This window comes from Eulemur rufifrons, chromosome 4 (assembly GCF_041146395.1).
Source record: "Eulemur rufifrons isolate Redbay chromosome 4, OSU_ERuf_1, whole genome shotgun sequence".
NCBI classification, from domain to species: Eukaryota; Metazoa; Chordata; class Mammalia; order Primates; family Lemuridae; genus Eulemur; species Eulemur rufifrons.
Genome location: NC_090986.1, coordinates 25,016,424 through 25,038,376, shown reverse-complemented (window position 1 = coordinate 25,038,376; position 21,953 = coordinate 25,016,424). Strand labels below are relative to the sequence as shown.

The following is a 21,953-nucleotide window of genomic DNA, read 5'->3' as shown; positions in this document are numbered from 1 at the left end:
TTGAGGTAACTGATTAGATATGGGGTGAATATTTGATTTGGAATATTACTATTATTTTTAGATGGAATTTCTAAGTGTCAAATATTTGTTGAATTTACTTTACACAGTTAAGCACAACCTTTCACAAAGGTTAAATGGCTCATCTTTCTAAGATTATGATAGTTAGCTAGTTGAAGTGACTTTAATCTTGCTTTTTATGTGCATTGGTGCAGTTAACAGAGGATTAGGGAAATTTTATATACTATAAAAGTAACATAAGGTTAATGGAATATCAGTGTGGTTTTCTGTTTTCTGGTAGTCATTGGTCTTCAGAATTGGTATTCTTGGAAGAAATGGGGTTACACACATTAGAAGAAGAGAAATATCAGAGATAAAGGGGGAGAAACTGATGCATGTTGAAAGGGAAGAGTCAGTGCTCATTTCCACACTGGCCCCTGGCAACCACTTATGATGGATTTGTCTGTTTTGGATATTGCATATAAATGAAATCATATAATGTGTGGCCTTTTGTGTCTGACTTCTTTCACTGAGCATAATGTTTTCAAGGTTCATTCATGTTGTAACACATATCATATATCAATCCTTTTTTGTGGTTGAGTAATATTTCATTGTATAAATATATCATATTTATTGATTTATTAGTTGATAGGAATTTGGGTTGTTTTCACTTTTTGGCTATTGCTTAAACATACAAGTACAAGTTTGTATGTGGACATATGTTTTCAGTTTTCTTGGGTAGAGCCAAAAGTATTTTTAAGAAAGCATACTTTAACAAAAATTATACATATTCATTGGTTCCAGGAATTCTTCTCAGTGTCAAGTCAGACAGGCATTGGAAAAATAAATATTTATTAATAACTTTATTAGCTTATTTAGTTTTGTCCTTTGTGTTTAAAGAAAATTTAGAAATCTGTAATACTCGGGATACTCCTCTTTTTTTTCCCTAGGCAAGATTACAGAGAGGTCATTTATTACTCAAACAAGGAAAACTCGACGAAGCAGAAGATGATTTTAAAAAAGTGGTAAGTTAAGTTCAACTTATATTTGGCTGTAGGAAAATGTTATTTTGAGGGAACATATTGGACCTAAATTTTTTTGTATTAAGACATTTAATAGTAATTTTATAGCTGAGTAAATAGTCTTAGAAAATAAGTAAATAGAAAATAGTCTGATTTATGTATGTAAGAATCACAGGTTCTGAATTAATATTTGGTGACAGACATCAAAGAACCATGTTAACAGTTGGAAGGTAAAGTGTACACAATAGTTATGTAGTCCTAACTCAGTTTATACAGTTTACTTATTCTTCTTTGTCCTCCATGAGAATCTAAAAATGTCAGCTTAACTATTCTTAAAGTCCTTATTAATTAATTCTTACTGGGCATTGTATATGTCTTTTTGGAAACCCATCATTTGATTTGAGAGGAATAATAAAACAGATTCCTAAAATGGAATTTTGCAATCGTCGTTATGGCTGCTTTATGAAGCGTAAAGTGCTTTGCATTTGTTTGGGGAATGTTATAGAAAATGTGTCATTGAAGAGGGTATATACTAAAAAATGATTTGGAAAGAGACAGCCAATCTCTATATGCCCGCATTTGGCTTGTTTTAAGACCAGCATTTTTATTTTACATGGATTTGTTTCTGGAGTGATCTAGAAAGGGCATATAACCCACTGTTCATTATTTGCACTTTTTATAGTTTATTGAGATGCTTAATTACTATGATGATAACCACTATGAAAACAAAACTAAAATTTCTAACATTGTTATAACCCTTGTCATAATAGTCATCTGTAGATAAATCCAAAAAACATTAGGCTTAATTGTATTGAATCAGAAGCTGTCTCATGGTCTCAATAAAATTGGCTTTCATTTTATGTTTATCTGATCTTCCCTCCTACTTGGGAAGATGCTTGAAAGCAGGCTGTAGACTGGGTGGTGGGGAGGTGATAGTGCTGGAGTAACCTTTCTCTAGCCCAGGCCTTTGATCAGAGCAGGTGTTGCATAAACATATGTCCAAGTGGTTAAATGAATGATAAAACATGAGAAAGTGTTTCTGCTTCTTGCAAATGCTTAAATCTATTAAGGTGTTTTTCCATTCATAACTTTAGAGTAGCCTTGTAGAAATAACATAATTTAGGATATAGTTTTAGCACAAGTTAATCCTTATTGGGCATTGCATATATCCTTTTGGAAAACTGAAATTTTGGAACCTTGGGTATGTCTTGGGTTAATGTCTTTTCTGTGATCAGCATTAAAACTCTCAGAAATAAGAAGGGGGACTTTCTATTTTTAGATTGCTCTATGGCAGTTATGTTTCTGCTAGTGTGTTCTTAAAACTGCCCTCACTATTGTTTTATAGGGAATCTTCAACAAGAATGTGCATCTGTATAAATAAAATTTTTACTGATATAATTGTAGATTCTCATGCAGCCTTAAGAAATAATACAAAGGGATCCCAGGTACCCTTTACCTAGTTTCCTCCTCCAACATCTTATAAAATTATAGCACAATATTACAACGAGGATATTGACATTTAAACATCTACCAGTCTATTCAGATTTCTTCAATTTTAATAGTATTCATTTCTGTGTATGTATTCAGTTCTACACACTTTATCACACGTGTTAGTTCGTGTATCCATCACCACAGACAAGAAACCAACAGGATCCCTCCTGTTGCCCTTTTATAACTATACCCGCTTCCACTCCACCCTGCTTTCGTGTCTTGTCCTTAACTTCTGGTGATCACTAATTTGTTCATTGCTTAAATTTTGACATTCCAAAAATGTTATATATATGGACTCAAATGTTATATAACTTTTTGGAATTGACTTTTTTGTACTGAACATAATTTTCAGGAGATTCATCTAGATTTTTACATATATCTTTTAGGTTGTTCCATTTAGTTGCTGAGTGTTCCACAGTATGTGTATGACACATTTATCTGTTTATCAGTTGGTGAACATTTGGGTTGTTTCCATTTTTTGGCTATTGCAAATAAAGTTGCTATGAACATTCTTGTATAGGTTTTTGGGTGAACATACATTTTCATTATCCCTGGGATAAATGCCCAGGAGTACAGTTGCTGGGTTGTATGGTAATTACATTTTTAGTTTTGTAGAAATCAAAAATTGCTTTCCAGAGTGACCATACCATTTTATATTTCTCTGCATCCTTGCCAGCGTTTGGTATTGTTGCTATTTTTTATTTTGGCCATTCTGATAGGTATATAGTGTTATATTATGATTTTAATTTGGAATTTGGATTTCCCGAATGGCTAATGATGTTGAACATCTTTTCATGTGCTTATGTGCCATCTGTAAATCTTTTTCAGTGAAATTTCTGTTTATGTTCTAATTGGATTGTTTGCTTGCTTTTTTTACTATTGTATTTTAGGTATCCTTTATATATTTTAGATACTTTGTCTGATATGTGGTTTGGGAATATCTTCTCCCAGTCTGTAGCTTGTTTTTTTTGAAGGAATAGTTCTAGTTGTTTTATAGCACAATAGGATGACTATAGTTAACAATAAAATATTATATATTTTCAAGTAGCTAGAAGAAAGGATATTGAATGTTTCCAACACAAAGCAATGATAAATGTTTGAGATGATGGACATGCCAATCACACTGATCTGATCACTACACACTGCACGCATTATAACATCACTGTGTACCCCATAAACATGCACAATTATTATGTGTCAATTAAAAATGTTAAAAAAATCAGTATAATACCATCACGAAGTTTGAAGAACAAGAAAATATTGTCCATAGTCCTTTGCTCAAGCACAATTTCTACCAGTTTTGTATTTTCTACATAAATCTATAATTTTACAATTGAAAATAGTATATTATGCAATTATGTATCTTTTTTCACTTATGACAAGATTTTCTTCATGTTGCTACATAGGGTTCCTAATTATATTTAATGGCTGCAGAATATTCCATCAAGTGATTGTACTGTAATTTAATTAAGTATTCCCCTAAAATTACTGTTTCTAGTTTTCTATCACTTCTTAATGCATTTAGCTTTTTTCCTTCCTTTGGCTCATTTTACTAGGATAAAGTCCGGGATGTGAGATTACTAGGCTCAAGGGTAGAAACAGCTGTTAGGGCTCCTAACACACAATGCCACATTGCTTCCCTAAGGGCTGACATTTTGATTGTGCTCAGAAATGAACCCAAATTTAATCTCTTCACAGATCCTTCTCCAATACTCTTTAGCTGCCTCACTTCTCTTCTGAGATCCTTACAGGACAGCCCTAGTGAGCAGTTTTTCATCTGTCCCACTCTCAAGTAACCACAGGGTAACCACAGGGACAGTGCCTAGGGTCCACAGTGACATGTTGAGGGGAAATAAAAAAAATCGAACAAGACAGAGGTAGAAAAGTGTATTCATGAGGGCCATGGTGAGCAGCAGCCTGACAGCCAGGGAGACCTCTCTGTGGTGAGGCCTTTCCTGCTGTCCTGGGGTTGCTTCTCCATGTTGTTATCTTATGTAATTTCCTTCCAGGAGCATCTTCCTGTTCCCAGCTCAGGTCTCCACCCAGATACCTGGGTCACTCAGTCTTCTGGTTGGCTCCCAAGAATTGGTTTGAAAGCATTCTGAGCTTATGTAACAATTTTTTACACAGATTGCCACTTCTTTTTCTTTTCCAATCTATCTTTTATAGAACAAAAAGTCTTGAATTTTTTTTCTTTTTTGAGACAAGGTCTTGCTCTGTCACCCAGGCTGGAATTCAGTGGCATGATCATAGCTCACACAACCTCCAATGTTTGGGCTTAAGCAATCCTCCTGCCTCAGCTTCCCAAGTGCCTGGGACTTACAGGTGTGTGTCACCATACCTGGATAGTTTTTAAATTTTTTTGTAGAGATGGGATTTTGCTGTGTTGCTCAGGCTGGTCTTGAACTCCAAGCCTCAAGTGATCCACTCACCCAAGGTGCTGGGATTACAGGTGTTGAGCCACCACGCTTGGCCTCAACTTTCCCTTTAGAATAGTAATATTTGCTTTATGTATCTAAGTGTTCCAGTGTTGGGGTACATATGTACTTAGAGTTGTTATATCCTCTTGCTGAATTGATCTTGCTGAATTGTTATATCCTATTGCTGAATTGATCTCTTTGTCATTATATAATGATTTTCATTGTGTTTTTTCTTTTCTGTTTTTGACTTAAGGTTTGTTTTATCTAAGTATAGCTATTCCTGCTTGCTTTAGTTTCTGTTTGCATGGAATATCTTTTTCTCTCCCTTTACTTTCAGTCTATACGTGTCTTCACAGGTGAAGTGAATTTCTTGTAGGCGTCATATAGTTGGATCATGTTTTCTTTTTTTTTTGAGACAGAGTCTCACTTTGTTGCCCAGGCTAGAGTGAGTGCCGTGGCGTCAGCCTAGCTCACAGCAACCTCAAACTCCTGAGCTCAAGGGATCCTCCTGTCTCAGCCTCCCGAGTAGTTGGGACTACAGGCATGCACCACCATGCCCGGCTAATTTTTTCGATATATATATTTTTAGCTGTCCATATGATTTCTTTCTATTTTTAGTAGAGATGGGGTCTCGCTCTTGCTCAGGCTGGTCTCGAACTCCTGAGCTCAAACGATCCGCCCACCTCGGCCTCCCAGAGTGCTAGGATTACAGGCGTGAGCCACCACGCCCGGCCATGTTTTCTTTTTTTGATCCATTCAGTCAGTGTATACCTTTTAAGAGGAAAATTTAATTCATTTAAATTCAGGTAGTTATTGATATGTGAGGTTTTGTTCCTGTCACATTGTTAATTGTTTTATGGAAATTTTGTATATTTTTTTCTTTCTTTCTCTCTTATTTATCATTGTGGTTTGAGGGTTTTCTGTAGTGGTACCTTATGAATCCTTTCTCTTCCAACTTTATGTGTATGCTTTACTGGTGAGTTTTATATGTTCTTGTATTTTCATGATGGTAGATATCATCCTGTTGCTTCCAGGTTTAGGACTCCCTTAAGCATTTCTTGTAGGACTGGTCTAGTGGTGATGTATTTCCTCAGATTTTGCTCTTCTGGGAAAGATTATATTTCTCCTTCAATTATGAAGGATAACTTTGCTGAATATAGTATTCTTGGCTGCCAGGTGTCCCTCCCCGCCCCTAACACTGCTTTGCATATATCATCCTGTTCTCTTATGGCCTGTAAGGTTTCTGCTGAGAAGTCTGCTGTTAGTCTAATGGGGTTTCCCTTATAATGCTTTTCTATTGCTGTTTTTAGAATTCTCTCTTTGTCTTTGATTTTTGATAGTGCAACTAATATGTGCTGTGGAGAAGACCTTTTTAAATCATGTCCATTTGGGGATATATGAGCTTCCTATATCTGGTTGTATGAATCTCTTGATAGACTTTGGAACTTTTCAGCTATTATTTTGTTAAATAAGTTTTCTATCCCTTTGCCTCGTGGAACACTGTAAATTTGAATATTTGGTTGCTTTATGGTGTTCCATATGTCATATGGGCTTTTTTCATTCCTTTTCATTATTTTTTCTTTATTTTCATCTGACTGGGTTATTTCAAAGACCTGTGTTCAAGTTCTGAAATTCCTGCTTCTGATTGATCTAGTCTATTGTTGAAGCTCTCTTACATATTTTTTATTTCATTCACTCATTTCTTCAGTTCCAGGATTTCTGATTGTTTCTTTTTTATGATATCTATCTGTTTGGTAAGTTTCTCATTCATATCCTTAATTGTTTTTCTGATTTCCTTGTATTATTTACCTGTGCTCTTCTGTATGTCATAGAGCTTCTTTAATATCATTTCGAATTCTTTTTCTGGCATTTCATAAATTTCTTTTTCTTTGGAATCTGTTGCTGGAGACTTATTGCATTCCTTTGGAGGTATCATATTTCCTTGCTTTTTCATGTTTCTTATGTCCTTACATTTATACCCATACATATGGTGTAATAGTTGCTTCTTTCAATTTTTTGGATTTGCTTTTGCACAGGAGGACTTTTTTTTGAAGGTGTGTCTATGGTGTTGGTTGGGTAGGGCACTTTGGCTTCAATTCAGAGTGCTTATGTGTAGTCTCCATATTGTTACTTCATCTGTAATCAGCATTAGTAGTGTCTGTGATTTCTTCAGTGGCTTAGGGTGTGGTTGTTAGTGGAGGCTATGGTAAGGTTTTGCTGGGGACTGGTATGCTAGGTGGGTCAGTCCTTGGCCCCCCGTGGGGGCAGTGGTAAGCTGAGCATGTCTGTTCTTTGGCCCCAAGGTGGCGTATGCTGGCACTGGTGTTAGTGGATTTAGGTGGGTCAATTCTTGGGCCTCCAGGTGGCTTGCCTGGGTGCTGGCAGTGTTAGCAATGGGCTGGGCAGATGAGTGGGTCCTCAGACTCCAGGGCAGCAGGCATGGTGTGGGCAATGGCAATAGCAGTCACAGGACAACCCTTTGGATCCCGAGTGGTCCACAGTGGTATTGGCAGTGGTTACAGTGGGCTGGGTGGACCTGTCCCCAGGCCTGCAGGTGGTGCATGCTAGCGGCAAGCTGGGTGGGTCCATCCTTAGGTACCTGGGAAGATGCTCAGGTGCTAACCATGGTGGACTGGATAGGGCTATACCCACACCCCCCAGTAACAAACTTGGGCACTTAGAGAGTACAGATCCAGGCTGCATAGACCTATCCTCAGCCCCCCTCACCACCTCAGGTGGTGTATATAGGCACTGGCTGTGGTGGGGTAGGGTAGAGTGATTCCCAGACCTCTGGTGGAGTGCTTGGGTGGTTGCATAGCAGTTATGAGTCAGCCTGGCTGCTGGGGAGGGTGGGATTTCTTTCAGTGGCAGCAGCCATAGGCAGGGGCTTAGGGAAAATGTACTTTGGCCCCAGGTGGTAGCTCCAGGTAGGGGAACCTATCCTCAGAGCACTTTAAAATGCACAGAGGCCCCACTGCTTGGGGTGAGGGGTCACTGCCCATGGCTTGTGCTTTGGCTTCGGTGGCAGCAGTTAGCTTGGCAGTGGCTGCAGTTAGCTGTGGCAGTAGCCATGGGTGGGGAATGTCAGTGGGGCTCCAGGGATGTGGAGATGCAAGGGGTATTGGGCCTCAGGGCAGGATTCAGGCTGGTGGGGACTGGGCTCTCAAAATGGCACAGTGTTGTAGCTGCTTAGTACCGAGGGGTGGGAAGGTGTGTGTGTGTGTGGGACCTAGCATGAGCTCCCTCTCTGGAGAAATGCCATTGTGCACTCTCTAGGCAGCTCCTTATGTTACTGTCAGGGCACACAAGGGTCTAGGGCCTTTCCTGTGGCCAGGATTGGAGAAGTCCATGGTAGGAATGTAGACCACTGGGGTCCCTTTCCCCTTTCTGGGCTCCCAGCCAATCCTGGCCAAGCAGGCTACCTCACTTCCCTCTCCTTCCCTTAGGTGTTTCCTGTCACTTCTCTTTTAAATTCCAGTGTTCTCTCTTAGATGATCTATTCAAAGTGTGATGAAATGCTTGCTGTTTTGGTTCTTTGTGGAGGAGGCAACTGCCTTATGCCTGCAGTTAACCATCATCTTGAAGCCCCTCCTCACTCTTTAATTTTGATGAAGTTCAATTTATTCAATTTCTTTTTACTTTTATGGACTGTGCTTTTGGTGTCTTGTCTAAGAACTTTCACTAAGCTGTAGGTTCTAAAGCTTTTCTCTTATGTTCTGAAAGTTTTATGTTTAAGTCCATGATCTATTTTGAATTAATTTTTGTATAATGTGTGAGGTTTAGGTCAAAGTTCATTTGCTTTGCCTTTGGATATCTCTTTGCTCCAGCACCTTATTTTGAAAAGGCTTTCTTTCTTTCACTGAATTGCTTTTGCACGTTTTTCAAAAATCAGTTGGCTTTACTTGTATGGGTCTATTTCTGGATTCTTTTTTCTGTTCTGTTGATATATGCATCTGTTCCTTTGCCATTCCTGCATTCTCTTGATTACTATAACTAGATGATATTAAAAGAAAAACTTTGACAATTTAAATTTAGCAGAGTTTATTTGAGCAAAGAATGACTGATGAATTGGACAATATTCAGAACCAGAAAACATTCAGAGAGCTGGGCCCCACAGTGTAGGCAATGAGTATTTATAGACAGAAAACAAAAGTGAGGTACAAAAACAGCTTGATTGGTTACAGCTCTACCTTTGCCTTTTTTGGGCTACTTGTGCTTGGCTGAAGTTTGGCTGCTTATTATTGGCTGAGGCTTGGCTGTTTATTATAGTCTAAAGTTAGGATTTCAGTTTATTTACTTACTAAGTTAGTTTGTAGTTCATTAAGTAGGGACTGAAAGTATGGAGACAAACTCAGGTTCATGGCCACCTTATTTAACAATAGTGAGTTTTAATCTTGGGTAAAGTGATTTTTCCCCACTTCTATTCTTCTCTGTCAAGATTGTTTTAGATATTTTAGGACCTGTGCCTTTTCATATAAATTTTAGAATAACTTAGATATGTTTGTAAAAAGTCTTGCAGATATTTTGATAGGAATTGCTATAAACTTATAGATTAATTTCAGGAGAATTGATATCTTTATTATGTTGATTTTTCCAGTCCATGACCATAGTATGTCTCTTCATTTAGTTAGGACTCCTTTGATTTCTTTTATCAGCAATTTGGAATTTAATGTACAGATACTGTACATATTTTTTACATTTTTAAAAAAGTGCATATGTATTTTATTTTTTGGAAGTGATTTTAACTGATATTAAGGACCTCATTTTCCTCAATTTGAAGCATAGAAGTTGAATAGATGGCATAATCCTGCCTTTATTGTTGATACCATAAAATGAATGATTTCTGGGTCTAATTTGAAAAATCAATTTTATGTTATGATTACATTTTGTCTTTACTAGTGAAAGAATTCTCATATCTTCATTTTTGAAGATTTGTCAATATAAATGATATAGTTTGGTTGTTTTATGTATTCTTAGTTAAATGAGCTTTTTGTATTAAGATCATTTACCAGCCTATAAAATGTACTAAAGATTTCATCTTACTAATATTAGTACTATATACAACCAGGTAGATATGTTCAGCTACATTTTAGGTAATAGAACAAAAGTTCGAACAGGCTTAATTTTTTTTTTTTTTTGGCCCTAATGAAAATCTCATCCTTTGTTATGCGCTGTATATGGATTACTCAGCTGTGGTGAGGGTTGCCTGCGTACAAGAACAACCTAAGGTCCATACGGCTCTCCTAGTCCTAAACAGGATCCGAGATCATTTGTTAGTTCAGCAAGTGTTTGAGTGCACGTTCTTTGCTAGGAAGCTAGTCTTTCCCTTCCAAGAGATGATACTAAGATAAGAATTAATCAGGCAAATAAGATATCATATAATAAGTGCTATGATTGGGTCCTCTGGGAACGTATGGAAGAGTCACTTAATTTAGCTGAGATTGGGGGGTCTGGAGTCAAAAAGAGCTTTCCTAAAGGAGGTTATGTGCTTGAAATCTGAATCTTAAAAGAATGCATCAGTGTTGGCAATGTGGGTAGTAGGACTATCTGGGCAAAGGTGATAGCCTGTGTAAAAGCCGGAGGTAAGAGAGCACCTTAGAAGTGAGTGATCGCTCCAGTAAGACTGGAGTATGAGAATACTGGACGGATTAGCGGGGTCTTGTTTGCAAAGAGGACACTATGCAGTGCCATTAGTTGGTTCTTTATAGCCATTGAAAGTTTACTTTATGAGTGTCATAAACAGTTTTTTGCTTCAGCAACATTGACTGGCTGTTCTGGAAAATAGATTGGAAGAAGACTAGGGTAGAAGCAGAGTCTGCTAATGAGGCTGTTGCAGCAAATAGTCCAAAAGTAACCGTATGGAGGCCAAAAAGTAGGCTAGTGTAGGTGAGGATTGAGAGGAGCAGGTACACATTTAGGAGATGGATCAAGAGAGATGCATTGACTGGGGTGAAAGAGAAGAAGGAATTAAGTATGATGCCCAGGTTTCTGGATTGTTCAAATTGTCCATGCTATTCCTTGACATAGGGAGCCCCAGAGAGAAGATATTTAGCGGGGAGATTAGGGTGGAGGAAATATGACTCTTATTCCTATAAAAACTTTCTGATTTTTAGCAACTCATTTAATAATTTGTAGTCTGTGAATTCTTCCTTTTTATCCCAAATCCAACATACTTTACTAAATGCAGTTTAAACTGATTCTATTCTTGTTCTTCAGTGTTTTATGTATCTTTGCTATCCATGCTTTGGGCTTATGTGGAAAATATTTAAATTTAGGCAGTGTTTCATGAGACCCAAACATAAAAAAGGTCAAGTTAAATGTTCATTTCATGTTTCCTTATTTTTTATTTTGACAAAGCTAGAAACTTGCATTTTGATTGTGATGAGAAACCATGTATAGGTAAATATCATTGCCAACTGCAATTTAATTTTTAAATCAAGTGTCAACTTCTGGTCAGATATTTGGTAAAGTTCCACTGGTAGTTTGTGGATCTGTATCAATTGTAAACAATTGAAATTAACATAAATCTATTATGTATCAGCATAACTGTAGGCATTTTTCCTCATCTTTGATCTTTTAATGCAGAAAGGATCATTATATTCTTTCAAGATAACTAACTCAGAAATAACAGGTTTTTTTAAAAATACTCAAAGTATTGTGAACTTTTATGAAAAAGAAATAGTACATCTTTAAAGGCATGTAATAAATTTGGTTATAAAAGGTAGCACTTTGTGCCATGACTCAGACAACTGTTCTGGTTTTCATTGAATCAGATATAATACTGGACCATATGCTGTAATTCACTAAATGGACCATATGCTGTAATTCACTAAATGTAAAGAGCCATCCTTTGTAAGACACACCATTATTTTATGTACTGACTAAAAGAATAAATACTGTCAATTAAATAATGCCTTCTTTTAACTTAATATTTTAAATTTATAGTTATAGAAAGAGCAGTTTGAGACTTAGATATACATTTTTGTTACATCACACTGTTCTCTTCTTTGCTTTTCTGCATACATTAACTTCTTGAAGATTTTGAGTGCCAGTTAAACTCATTATTTGTAGTACCAACGATGCCCATAACACAACTGAAGTGTGCTAGACCACTTTTGTGCAGGTACAGTCATGCCGACTAGCTGATGGTAAGACTCCATCAATTTTAAGATTCATACTTTTTGAGAGAGAGATTGAAATGTGCTTTCTTATCAGCTTGCTCAGCTGTGGGGCCAGAGAGGAAGAGGGAGAGTTGAGGCTTAAAAGATGTCAGCCATAAAAGGGAGTCAGACTATTACATCAGGGAAAGAGGGATGTATCATGACCCCTAAGATTTGGCTTAAGTAATAAAGTAGAGCCATTTATTGAAGAGAGCGATGGCGGAGGGGAGCAATGGGTTGGAGGCAGGAAATGGAATTCCACATTGGCCTTATTGCTGAGGGGTTATTTAAAGGTCCCAGTAGAGATGACAAGTAGGTAGTTGCACACCTGATGTTGGAAGCACATGTAAGAGGGAATCATTAAGGATATAGGCTCTGCACAAAAAAATGATGGTGAACTAGCACCTCTTGTATTATCCTGGATGGAGCTGGAGCCCATTCTACTAAGTGAAGTATCACAAGAATGAAAAAACAAGCACCATATGTACTCACCATCAAATTGGTACTAATTGCTCAATACTTAAATGTGCACATATGGTAATAACATTCACTGGGTGTCAGGCAGGTGGGGGGGAGGAGGGGAGGGGTATATTCATGCCTAATGGGTGTGATGCTCAGTGTCTGGGGGATGGGCATGCTTGTAGCATGCCCCTCAGGCGGGGTAAAGGCAATATATGTAACCTAGATATTGGTACCCCCATAATATTCTGAAATAAAAAAAAAAGAATGTAGGCTCTGGAAATGACTTTGAGCCATGGTCTCCTCTTGTGTAAAATGGAGATAATCCAATCTGCCCTTTTAGGATTTTAGGTTTGGTTTTGAGTAGTGCCTGGAGCATAGAAAGCTCCAATAAATGCTTTCTGCTATCGTGATGGATCTCCATCATCATCATCTGAAGCATAGGCTTTAGAGATAGAGACCTTAGTTTGAGTTTAAGGAAGACTTACAGCAAGTTATATAATCAATTAATTTCTTTATCTGTAAACTGGAGACAGTAAAACATAGCTCAGGGGTAATATTCTTAGTATTAAATAAAAAATAAAAATAGAAAGCACCTCTGGTAGATATGCAAAGTAAATATTAAGACATATGTCCTGCTCATTAGCAGTTTACATTTTTTGGAGAAAATGAGTCCTAAACATGTACAAGATTAACAGTGCAGAGAAACTTGTAAGATGTTGACATATAAGCTCTCTAGGTAACAGGATAAGATTAAGAGCCACAGTTGGGAGACCCACCTCAGTTTTTCTCTTGATTAACTGTGTGATGCTGGGCAAGTTGCTTACTGTCTGTGAGACTCAATGTCAGGCACAGTGGTTCACACCTGTAATCCCAGCATTTTGGAAGGCTGAGGTGGGAGGATTGCTTGAGGCCAGGAGTTTGAGACCAGCCTGGGCAACATAGTGAGACCCTTTCTGTACAAAAAATTTAAAATACAGTTGGGTATGGTGGCGTGCACCTGTAGTCCCAGCAACTTGGGAAGCTGAGGCAGGAGGATGGCTTGAGCTATGATCACTGCCACTGTACTCCAGCCTGGGCAAAAGAGTGAGACCCTGTCTCCAAAAAAAAAAAATAAATAAATAAAAAGTGAAAGTTGATTGGGCAAGATGATTTCTTAGGTTACGTCCATTTTGAAGAGGTTCTTAGAGTGATTTAAACATTTAGAGGAAAGGTGATCTCTCCAGGAAGCTTGGAGGAGATGGGACTCGAGATAACAGGTTGGTTTGATTAAAAACTGCCTGATGGCCAGGTGTAGTGGCTCAGGCCTATAATTCTTACATTCTGGGAGGCCAAGGTGGGAAGACTGCTTGAGCTCAGGAGTTCGTAGAACAGCCTGAGCAAGAGCTAGACTTCTCTACTAAAAATAGAAAAATTAGCTGGGCACAGTGACACGCACCTGTAGTCCCAGCTACTTGGGAGGCTCATGCAGGAGTATTGCTTGAGCCCAGGAGTTTGAGGTTGCTGTGAGCTATGATGATGTTACTGCACTCTAGCTGGGGTGACAAAGCAAGACTCTGTCTCAAAAAAACAAAACAAAACAAAAACTGATGAAACGAGAGTCTTTTGGAATTTTGACGATAACTTTTTTGTGTGGTACAATTCGGGGACATTAGCTATGTCCTTATATTTTCCTCTTTCATTACTGGTAGGGCTTGCTTATGAATTAAATATTTGAGCTCATTCTGTGTATCAGGTTCAGCGCACATCCTTGTCCATTTTCCTTGCACACGCTGAGTCCCTCTGGGACAGCAGTTCTATCTCATTGGAGTGTAAATATTGGGGACTCCAAAGAGCTTTATATACCAGTATTTACTATATTGGAAATCAATTTAAGAAATAAATTTTAATTAAGTTAATTCATGTTAATATAAATAAATTTTGTGTAAAAATAACTATTTTCAAAACCAAAAATTTTACTATTAAGAGTGGTATTGTTTCACATTTTTGCAAATTTCTTTAATGTTTGGCTTAATTGAAGAAAACTTCGTTCTCATATTTGCTTCTGTATTCCATCTGTTGTGATTTATGTTTTGATTGAAGTATATTGAAGATAATGTGGTGGCCTCACAGATATGCAGTTGGAAAAGGAAGACTATTTTTAGATAAATTATGAGCATTATTCTTTGATGTTCCACCAAAACTCCACTAATGAGCATAGGGGTTAATTGCAGTGTGGACTCTGAAACCTCATCAATGAACTTTCAGTATTCTCTTTTACAATAATGTCCAATGGTTTATCTTGCCCTTTGAATGGGTTCTTTATTTTCTAGCCATCCATAGTTTTGTTCCTACAGACCGCTGAAAGGGCATAAAGGACTCCCAGAGTTTCCTGGGTCACACTTTGAGAATCACCCCTGTAGAGTATCTGGCCTCAGAGGGTGGTTGCTACTTTGAAGGCTATGGGTATTTTTAATGGGCAGAGCAATTTGGCACTGTCCTGTTAAGTAGCTGTGTGAATTTATATTCCCACCAGCAGCATAGATGTGTTCTAGGTGCTACACATTTTCAGCAACACTTGGTGTGAATAGACAGTGCAATTTTTGCTAACCTGGTTAGTGTGAGAAATGCCACTTTATGTCTTTTGTGTATATTTCTATTGGGTTCTATTTACCCAACTGTTTCTTTTCTGTCAGTTCACTCTTCTCTCCCTCCCGATTTCCCTCTTCCCCAGTTGATGGAGATTCTCCTTCCTTAGCCTGTCCTTCCTGCACTGTTAAACATACTGTGTCTTCTACTCTTAGTCATTGCCTCAGGCATGCTTAATAAGATAATCAAAAGACAAGGATCTTAGAGGGATTTAATTCAGTCACTCACCCCCTGACTTGTATATAATTGTTTTTAAAAATTGTTTTTTTCTTGTGACCAAATTAGTATTATTTTTGAATAGTGTCCTTCACAAAGACTGCAGAAAGAATATGTGAAGGCATATTGTAGAAGTCACTGGAAACTGCTGCATATATCTCAAGCGTTACATATTTTTCTATAACAAATAATGTCAAATGAAAAATTTAAGTATGTGCTTATTCCCAAAACCATAACTAAGTTTAATTGCATTGGAAATATTAATTTCTTGAGGAATAAGCAGTTCAGTGAATGTATTTTATGCCAAAGTCTTAATTTTATTTTGACCTCAGAGAAGTCAAATTAAAATTCTATTATTCTAGGATCTTAATTGCTATAACTGTAATAGAGGGTACCCAGTTTAAAGTGGCTGATGGGCCAGAAGAGGTGGCTCATGCCTGTAATCCTAGCACTCTGGGAGGCCAAGCTGAGAGGATCCCTTGAAGCCAGGACTTCAAGACCAGCCTGAGCAAGAGCTAGACCCTGTTTCTACAAAAAATAGAAAAGTTAGCTGGGTGTGGTGTTGTGTGTCTATAGTCCCAGCTGCTTGGGAGGCTGAGGCAGGAGGATCACTTGAGCCCAGGAGTCTGAGGTTGAAGTGAGCTATTATGATACCACTGTACTCCAGCCCTGGTGACAGAGCAAGACACTGTTTCCAAAAAAAAAAAAAAAAAAAAAAGTTGGCTGATAGATAACATAATGGGAAATAAGTTGAGCATCTTTTTGAAGTGTTTATTAGCACTTTTTGGAGTACTTGCTATATGTTACATAAATACCTTTTAAATTTCTCAATGATGACAACGCTAGAGCTGTGGTTTCCAACCCCTGGGCTGAGGCCAAGTACTGATCCATGATCTGTTAGGAGATGGGCCACGTAGCACTGCTTGAGTTCTGTACCAATTCCATACCACCTCGCCCCCACCGACGACACCCTACCCCTCCACCCGTGGTCTCTGGAAAAATTGTCTTCCTTGAAACCAGTCTCTGGTGCCAAAAAGGTTGGGGACTGCTGCTCTAGAGGGTGTATTACTATCCCCCTTTTGTTGGCAAGAAAATGCAGATAGCATGTAGCTAATTAGTGATTAAGTCAGGATTTGAGGCTAATTAATTTTTCATTTAGACTTTATTTTAAAACATTAATAGTACAAAATTGTGCTTAGAAGTATTTACAGCCTAGCCACTGAGAAATGGCACAACTTCTATACTATGTTTCTACTGTGTTAGTTGTCTGTTGCTGGATAACAGATTACCCATTAGCAGCTTTTTCTCACAGTTTATGGGGTTAGGAATTGGGCATGACTTAGCTGGATCCTCTCTGTTCCAGGGCCGCAGGCTACACTCAAGGTGTTAATAGGGCTGCAGCATTATCTGAAGGCTTAGGCAGTAAAGGATCTGCTCGTCAACTTGCTTGGTTGTTGGCAAGATTCAGTTCCTCTTGAGCCGTTAGACTATTGGCCAGAGGGTTCCCTTGGTTCCTTCTCACATGGGCCTGTCATCTCACGGCATGGCAGCTTGCTTCATCAGAGCAGGCAAGTGAGATGGCAAGGGAGAATGCTAGCAAGATGGAAGTCACAGTGCTTTGTGACCTAATCACAAGTGATTAGGAAGTGACATCCACTCACTTTTGTCATATTCTGTTCATTAAAAGGAGTCACCAGGTCCAGCCCACACTCCAGGAGAGAGCATTACAGAAAGGCATGGAGAAGGCTGCTAACCACACTTGCCAGCTACTGTTTTCATTTGTGCTAGAAGTAGAGATGCAGTCATGTGAGAGCGCAGGTCATCTCTTTCAACATGCCCCCATCCCATAGCTATTACGAGTTTTCATCCAGAGGCTCAGTTACCAGGGTACATGGTGAGAAGTAAGAAATAAAATAGTGTCATAGGAAGAGATTTGGCTGAAAGGGTCAGAAATGTGACAGCCCCAAGGAAGAGAGGTGGGGATGTCAAAAACATGAAAAAAAGAAGAGCAAGGGAAGTACCAACAGGACATTCTCTACATGCAGATGTCCTAGAACATGAGGGGATGGCTGGAGGAGTCATTAGCCTCGTGATAGGAGTACAAATCTCACTTAACCCTTTTTGAAACTCTCCATGGTTCTAAGCAAGTCCTTAGTTTGTTTCTCTGACTCCTTTCCTACCTCGGGGGAAGAATCCTCTCTCTCCCTTCCCCACCTCTCTCCTGGCCCTAAGGAACTGAGCTCCCTCCCTCTCTCCCATTCCTTTTGTCTGACACCCGATATACATCCTGAGCCCTCCATCATTACTCTTGAGATTTAGGGCTTCTTCCCTCACATTGCAACAGGGACAAATTATGTGGAAGAAATATATAGACTCTAAAGTTTAGGAGAAAAAGATGCAAATTCCATCCAGAAGAGGTAGTCTCTAATACATTCTGTACAAAGGGATCAATACCATACATATAGGAAACAAGTTCTCAGCAAAGTGACAGCGCACACACATTAATATGCCTTCCGGTGTGATCTATCAGAAGTATTCAAGACCACCCTAACTAAGGAAGAGAAAACATAAACAAGCAAGCCATGGCTCCAGAGCAACACCCTTAAAACTGGATGATTCAGTCATTCAGGGAAAGTCCTGAGTGAGTGGAGGTTACCAATACCTAATTACCTATGAATACTTTCAGACCTATTCTTCAAAAGTCAAGGGTTAAAACAGACAAAATAGAATATCTAAAATATTCTAAAAAACAAAATGGACAAATATAGAGCCCTCACCAAGAAATAATATTCATACAGTTTCTCATTTGGAGTGTTCTCTCCCACCAGGTAAGTAGAGGAGTATATTTTAAAAATGAAGCCATCAAAAGGGAGTGGAGTATAATTGACCCATTGAGGAGAGAGATTTCTAGAGTTAACTTCCTTTGTCGTACCTCACCCAAAATTGGAACCCATCAATTACAATTCCCATCTTAGTAAGGATACTAGATTTTAAGTATTGTTACGTATAAACTATAATCTTAAAAAAGTCCCTCTTCCCTCCCAGTGTAGGCACCTGGCTTTTCTGAGACATTAAGCTTAAGATTTTCCAACTGGAGGAAGAAATTGTTAAGAGTCCATGTGCACGGTGTTGGAAGTAGGTTGGACTATAGGCAAAAACAAGGGATCTTATTGGGGAGATGGTCTAAAACTGTGGTGATGATACAACTTGGTAAAATTTATTTAAAAAATTATAGAATCATGCACTCAAAATGAATGAATTTTATGGTATATAAATTATACCTTCATAAAGTTATTTTAAAAAGAGGCATTGTGCAGACCTCTTAAAACCACGTCATGAACATTTTATTTTAGTAAGGTGTTACTGTCTTATATTCCTCATAAATTCTTCCTTTCTTATTGTACTTTAACCCCTCTGGTGTTCAATCTTATTTTATTCTATAACCTCTAAAAAAACTGCCTCCTTCCTTCATTTCCTTACATTTTTCATTATTTTGATAAAATTGTTTTATACTTAAAAGTAAATACTTAGGAAATATAACTAGAAGGTGAAATAAATAAACCTCAAATTAATTTATTCTGCAGAACTATATGTAAGAAAGTGAGCAAGGTGCTTTCCTTACTCCATTCTTCTCTACCCTTTCACATTCCAAGATATATTGCTTCCGGGTAAGTTTGGGGGATCCAGGTCTTTTGAGTCTCGATCAACCACTCTTGTGGACCATGTCAGTGGATATAAAGATGCCTTCACCGATGCCTCCTATGGTGAAGCAAGTCATTAGACAAGCCAGTTTTGCCAGTGTCTCTTCACTCTTTTTCCCCAGTTAATTTAAATATTTAGAATGGTCGGATGTTTGTGTATATTATGGGTATAAAATTTAAGAGATTAAAAATACTGCTTAATTTAATTTTTATTATTCTTATAGCTCAAATCTAATCCAAGTGAAAATGAAGAAAAGGAAGCCCAGTCTCAACTCATAAAATCTGATGAAATGCAACGTTTGCGTTCACAAGCACTTGAGGCTTTTGAAAGTGCAGATTATACTGCTGCTATAACCTTCCTTGATAAGATTTTAGAGGTAAGTTTCTGAGATAGTGCAGCTGACCAGCCTGACACTTACTGCTTTTTACTGTCAGGCATGTTTATACATTTTGATGTGTTATATTCCACAAAAAACCTAGACAGAATAAAATCATATTGGTCCTTGGAGTTTCAGCTTTTAAGTAAAAGATTGTGTTTATATAGAACAAAATTTGGACTGAAGTTTTTAATAAATGTACTGAATGCGCTGTGGAGTGAGAGCTACATATTTTTGCTTGCTTTGCTGTTTTGGTTTGATTTTGTATTTTTTTGGGAAGAAACTCTAGTGGTTAGATAACAGGATGAAAGATCAAAGAGTTGGTTGAAGAAGAAGGAAAAGTGATGTTTGAGAGGAAAGAGGAGTGGTTTGAGTGAGAAGTTTCTAGGGAAGAAGGCAAATAAAGAGTTGATAGAATCCAGAGGGTTCTAAATCTAGGTTTCCTTGCCTCTGAAGGATTTAATGACAAATAATTTAAGAAGAAAGTCTACTAAAATATTCAAATGGAAGCAGTCATAATTTTTATTTATCATTTCATAGAGCTTTGATGTACAGTTTCAATTAATTTTGGCAGTAAACTTGTGATATATGTAGAATAGATAATTCTTTGATAATTTTACAGAGGATATCGTGATACAGTCCAGTGGAATTCATGTTTGTTACTAAATTATTTTGTTAATGCTTTATTAAGGAAATACAAAGTTTTAATTTTTACCTTCCAGTAGTTAGGCTATTTTGATTTAGCTTATTGTCCATATTTGTGTATAATGTTGATTTTGCTATCTTCATGAATGTGAAAAGTTGATTAGAACTGCTCTAAGAACTATGTAAAGATATTTCCATAGGCCTTATTGGTGAGCTTTTGGGTTTATATTTTGAAAAATACTAGTGTGTTTCCTAAAACTTGTGAACTTTTTTTTTTTGGTAAAATAGAAATGTGAAGCCTCACCCCCCTTACTTTTCACATTGTTTTTCTAGTTTTCTTTCTTTTTTTGATTTGAGGATTTAATTTCAAGGAGGTGACATTTTACAAAAGAGAATTTCATTTAGTTATTAGTAGAATAAAAATATTTTGCTAATTTAGAGCCTGGATTTTATTTTTGACTAGAAGTTAGAATTGATTAAGCACAAAAATCTGATAATAGAATATTCTCTTCAAATGTGCTTCACGGAAACAACCGTGTAATAGTAAATGGTGTGTTTTCTTATTTTCAACATTTTGGAATTATGTAATTAAAGCGGATAGGAAAAGGACCTTGTTATATATATCTCTTTCCTCATTAGTATTTATTTAAGATATCCTTTGAGAAATTATTCTGCCACAACATTTTTGTCACATTTAAATTGTATCAGACTTTTTTTTTTTTTTTTTTTTTTTTTGAGACAGAGTCTTACTCTGTTGCCCAGGCTAGAGTGAGTGCCGTGGCGTCAGCCTAGCTCACAGCAACCTCAAACTCCTGAGCTCAAGCGATCCTCCTGTCTCAGCCTCCCGAGTAGCTGGGACTACAGGCATGCGCCACCATGCCCGGCTAATTTTTTCTATATATATTTTTAGCTGTCCATATAATTTCTTTCTATTTTTGGTAGAGATGGGGTCTCGCTCTTGCTCAGGCTGGTCTCGAACTCCTGAGCTCAAACGATCCGCCCACCTCAGCCTCCCAGAGTGCTAGGATTACAGGCGTGAGCCACCGCGCCCGGCCCTGTATCAGACTTTTAAATACTATTTACACTATATGTCATCACATTAGTTGAGGATGTTTTATGTTGATAAATATGTAGATAAAAATACGTGGGATACAACAATGATTGTGCATAATTTATTGTTTGTTTCTTAAAGTCTAGTTCTTTTGTTTCTCAAGGTTTGTGTTTGGGATGCAGAACTACGAGAACTTCGGGCTGAATGTTTTATAAAAGAAGGGGAACCTAGGAAAGCTATAAGTGACTTAAAAGCTGCATCTAAATTGAAGAATGACAATACTGAGGCATTTTATAAAATCAGCACACTGTACTACCAACTAGGAGACCATGAACTGTCCCTCAGGTCAGTTCTAGTGACATACACATCTGATCTTTGCTTTATTGTTGGCAGTAAGATAATAGCCCCATCTTTTAAAATTTTAACATTAAATTAATAAAATTATTGTGGTTAAAGTTGTTTTTATATTCTATATTTATAGATTTTGTGTTATCTCCCTTATCCCCACGTTACTCTAATTCCACATAGCTTATTTTCATGAAGCTGCTTATGAAAATAAACAGGGTAGCTGTTACATTTGCAGAAGCAAAATGGAGCGTTTAATGTATAACTCTACATAAGTCATTTTAATTTGAGTTAATGTGTACAGGGTACAATGTCATACATAAAAGTGTATATAGTAAATTATTAAGTCCCAGTATGTTTTGTTTAATTGTTACAAACAAAAAATAGTTTTATTGTGATTTCTGTATTTAATATGGAAAACTACTCATTGATTATTTTGAC

The 21,953-nt window shown here is 37.5% G+C and overlaps 1 protein-coding gene across 1 annotated transcript in view; it reads left to right on the top strand.

Annotated features, from left to right (window-relative positions):
* DNAJC3 (DnaJ heat shock protein family (Hsp40) member C3) overlaps nucleotides 1-21,953 on the top strand; it is an 89,852-nt gene that overhangs the window by 32,189 nt on the left and 35,710 nt on the right. The window contains exons 4-6 of the mRNA XM_069467658.1: nucleotides 948-1,022; nucleotides 19,319-19,471; nucleotides 21,331-21,512. Of these exons, the coding sequence (XP_069323759.1) occupies nucleotides 948-1,022; nucleotides 19,319-19,471; nucleotides 21,331-21,512 (410 nt within the window). The remainder of the gene's footprint in view (nucleotides 1-947; nucleotides 1,023-19,318; nucleotides 19,472-21,330; nucleotides 21,513-21,953) is intronic.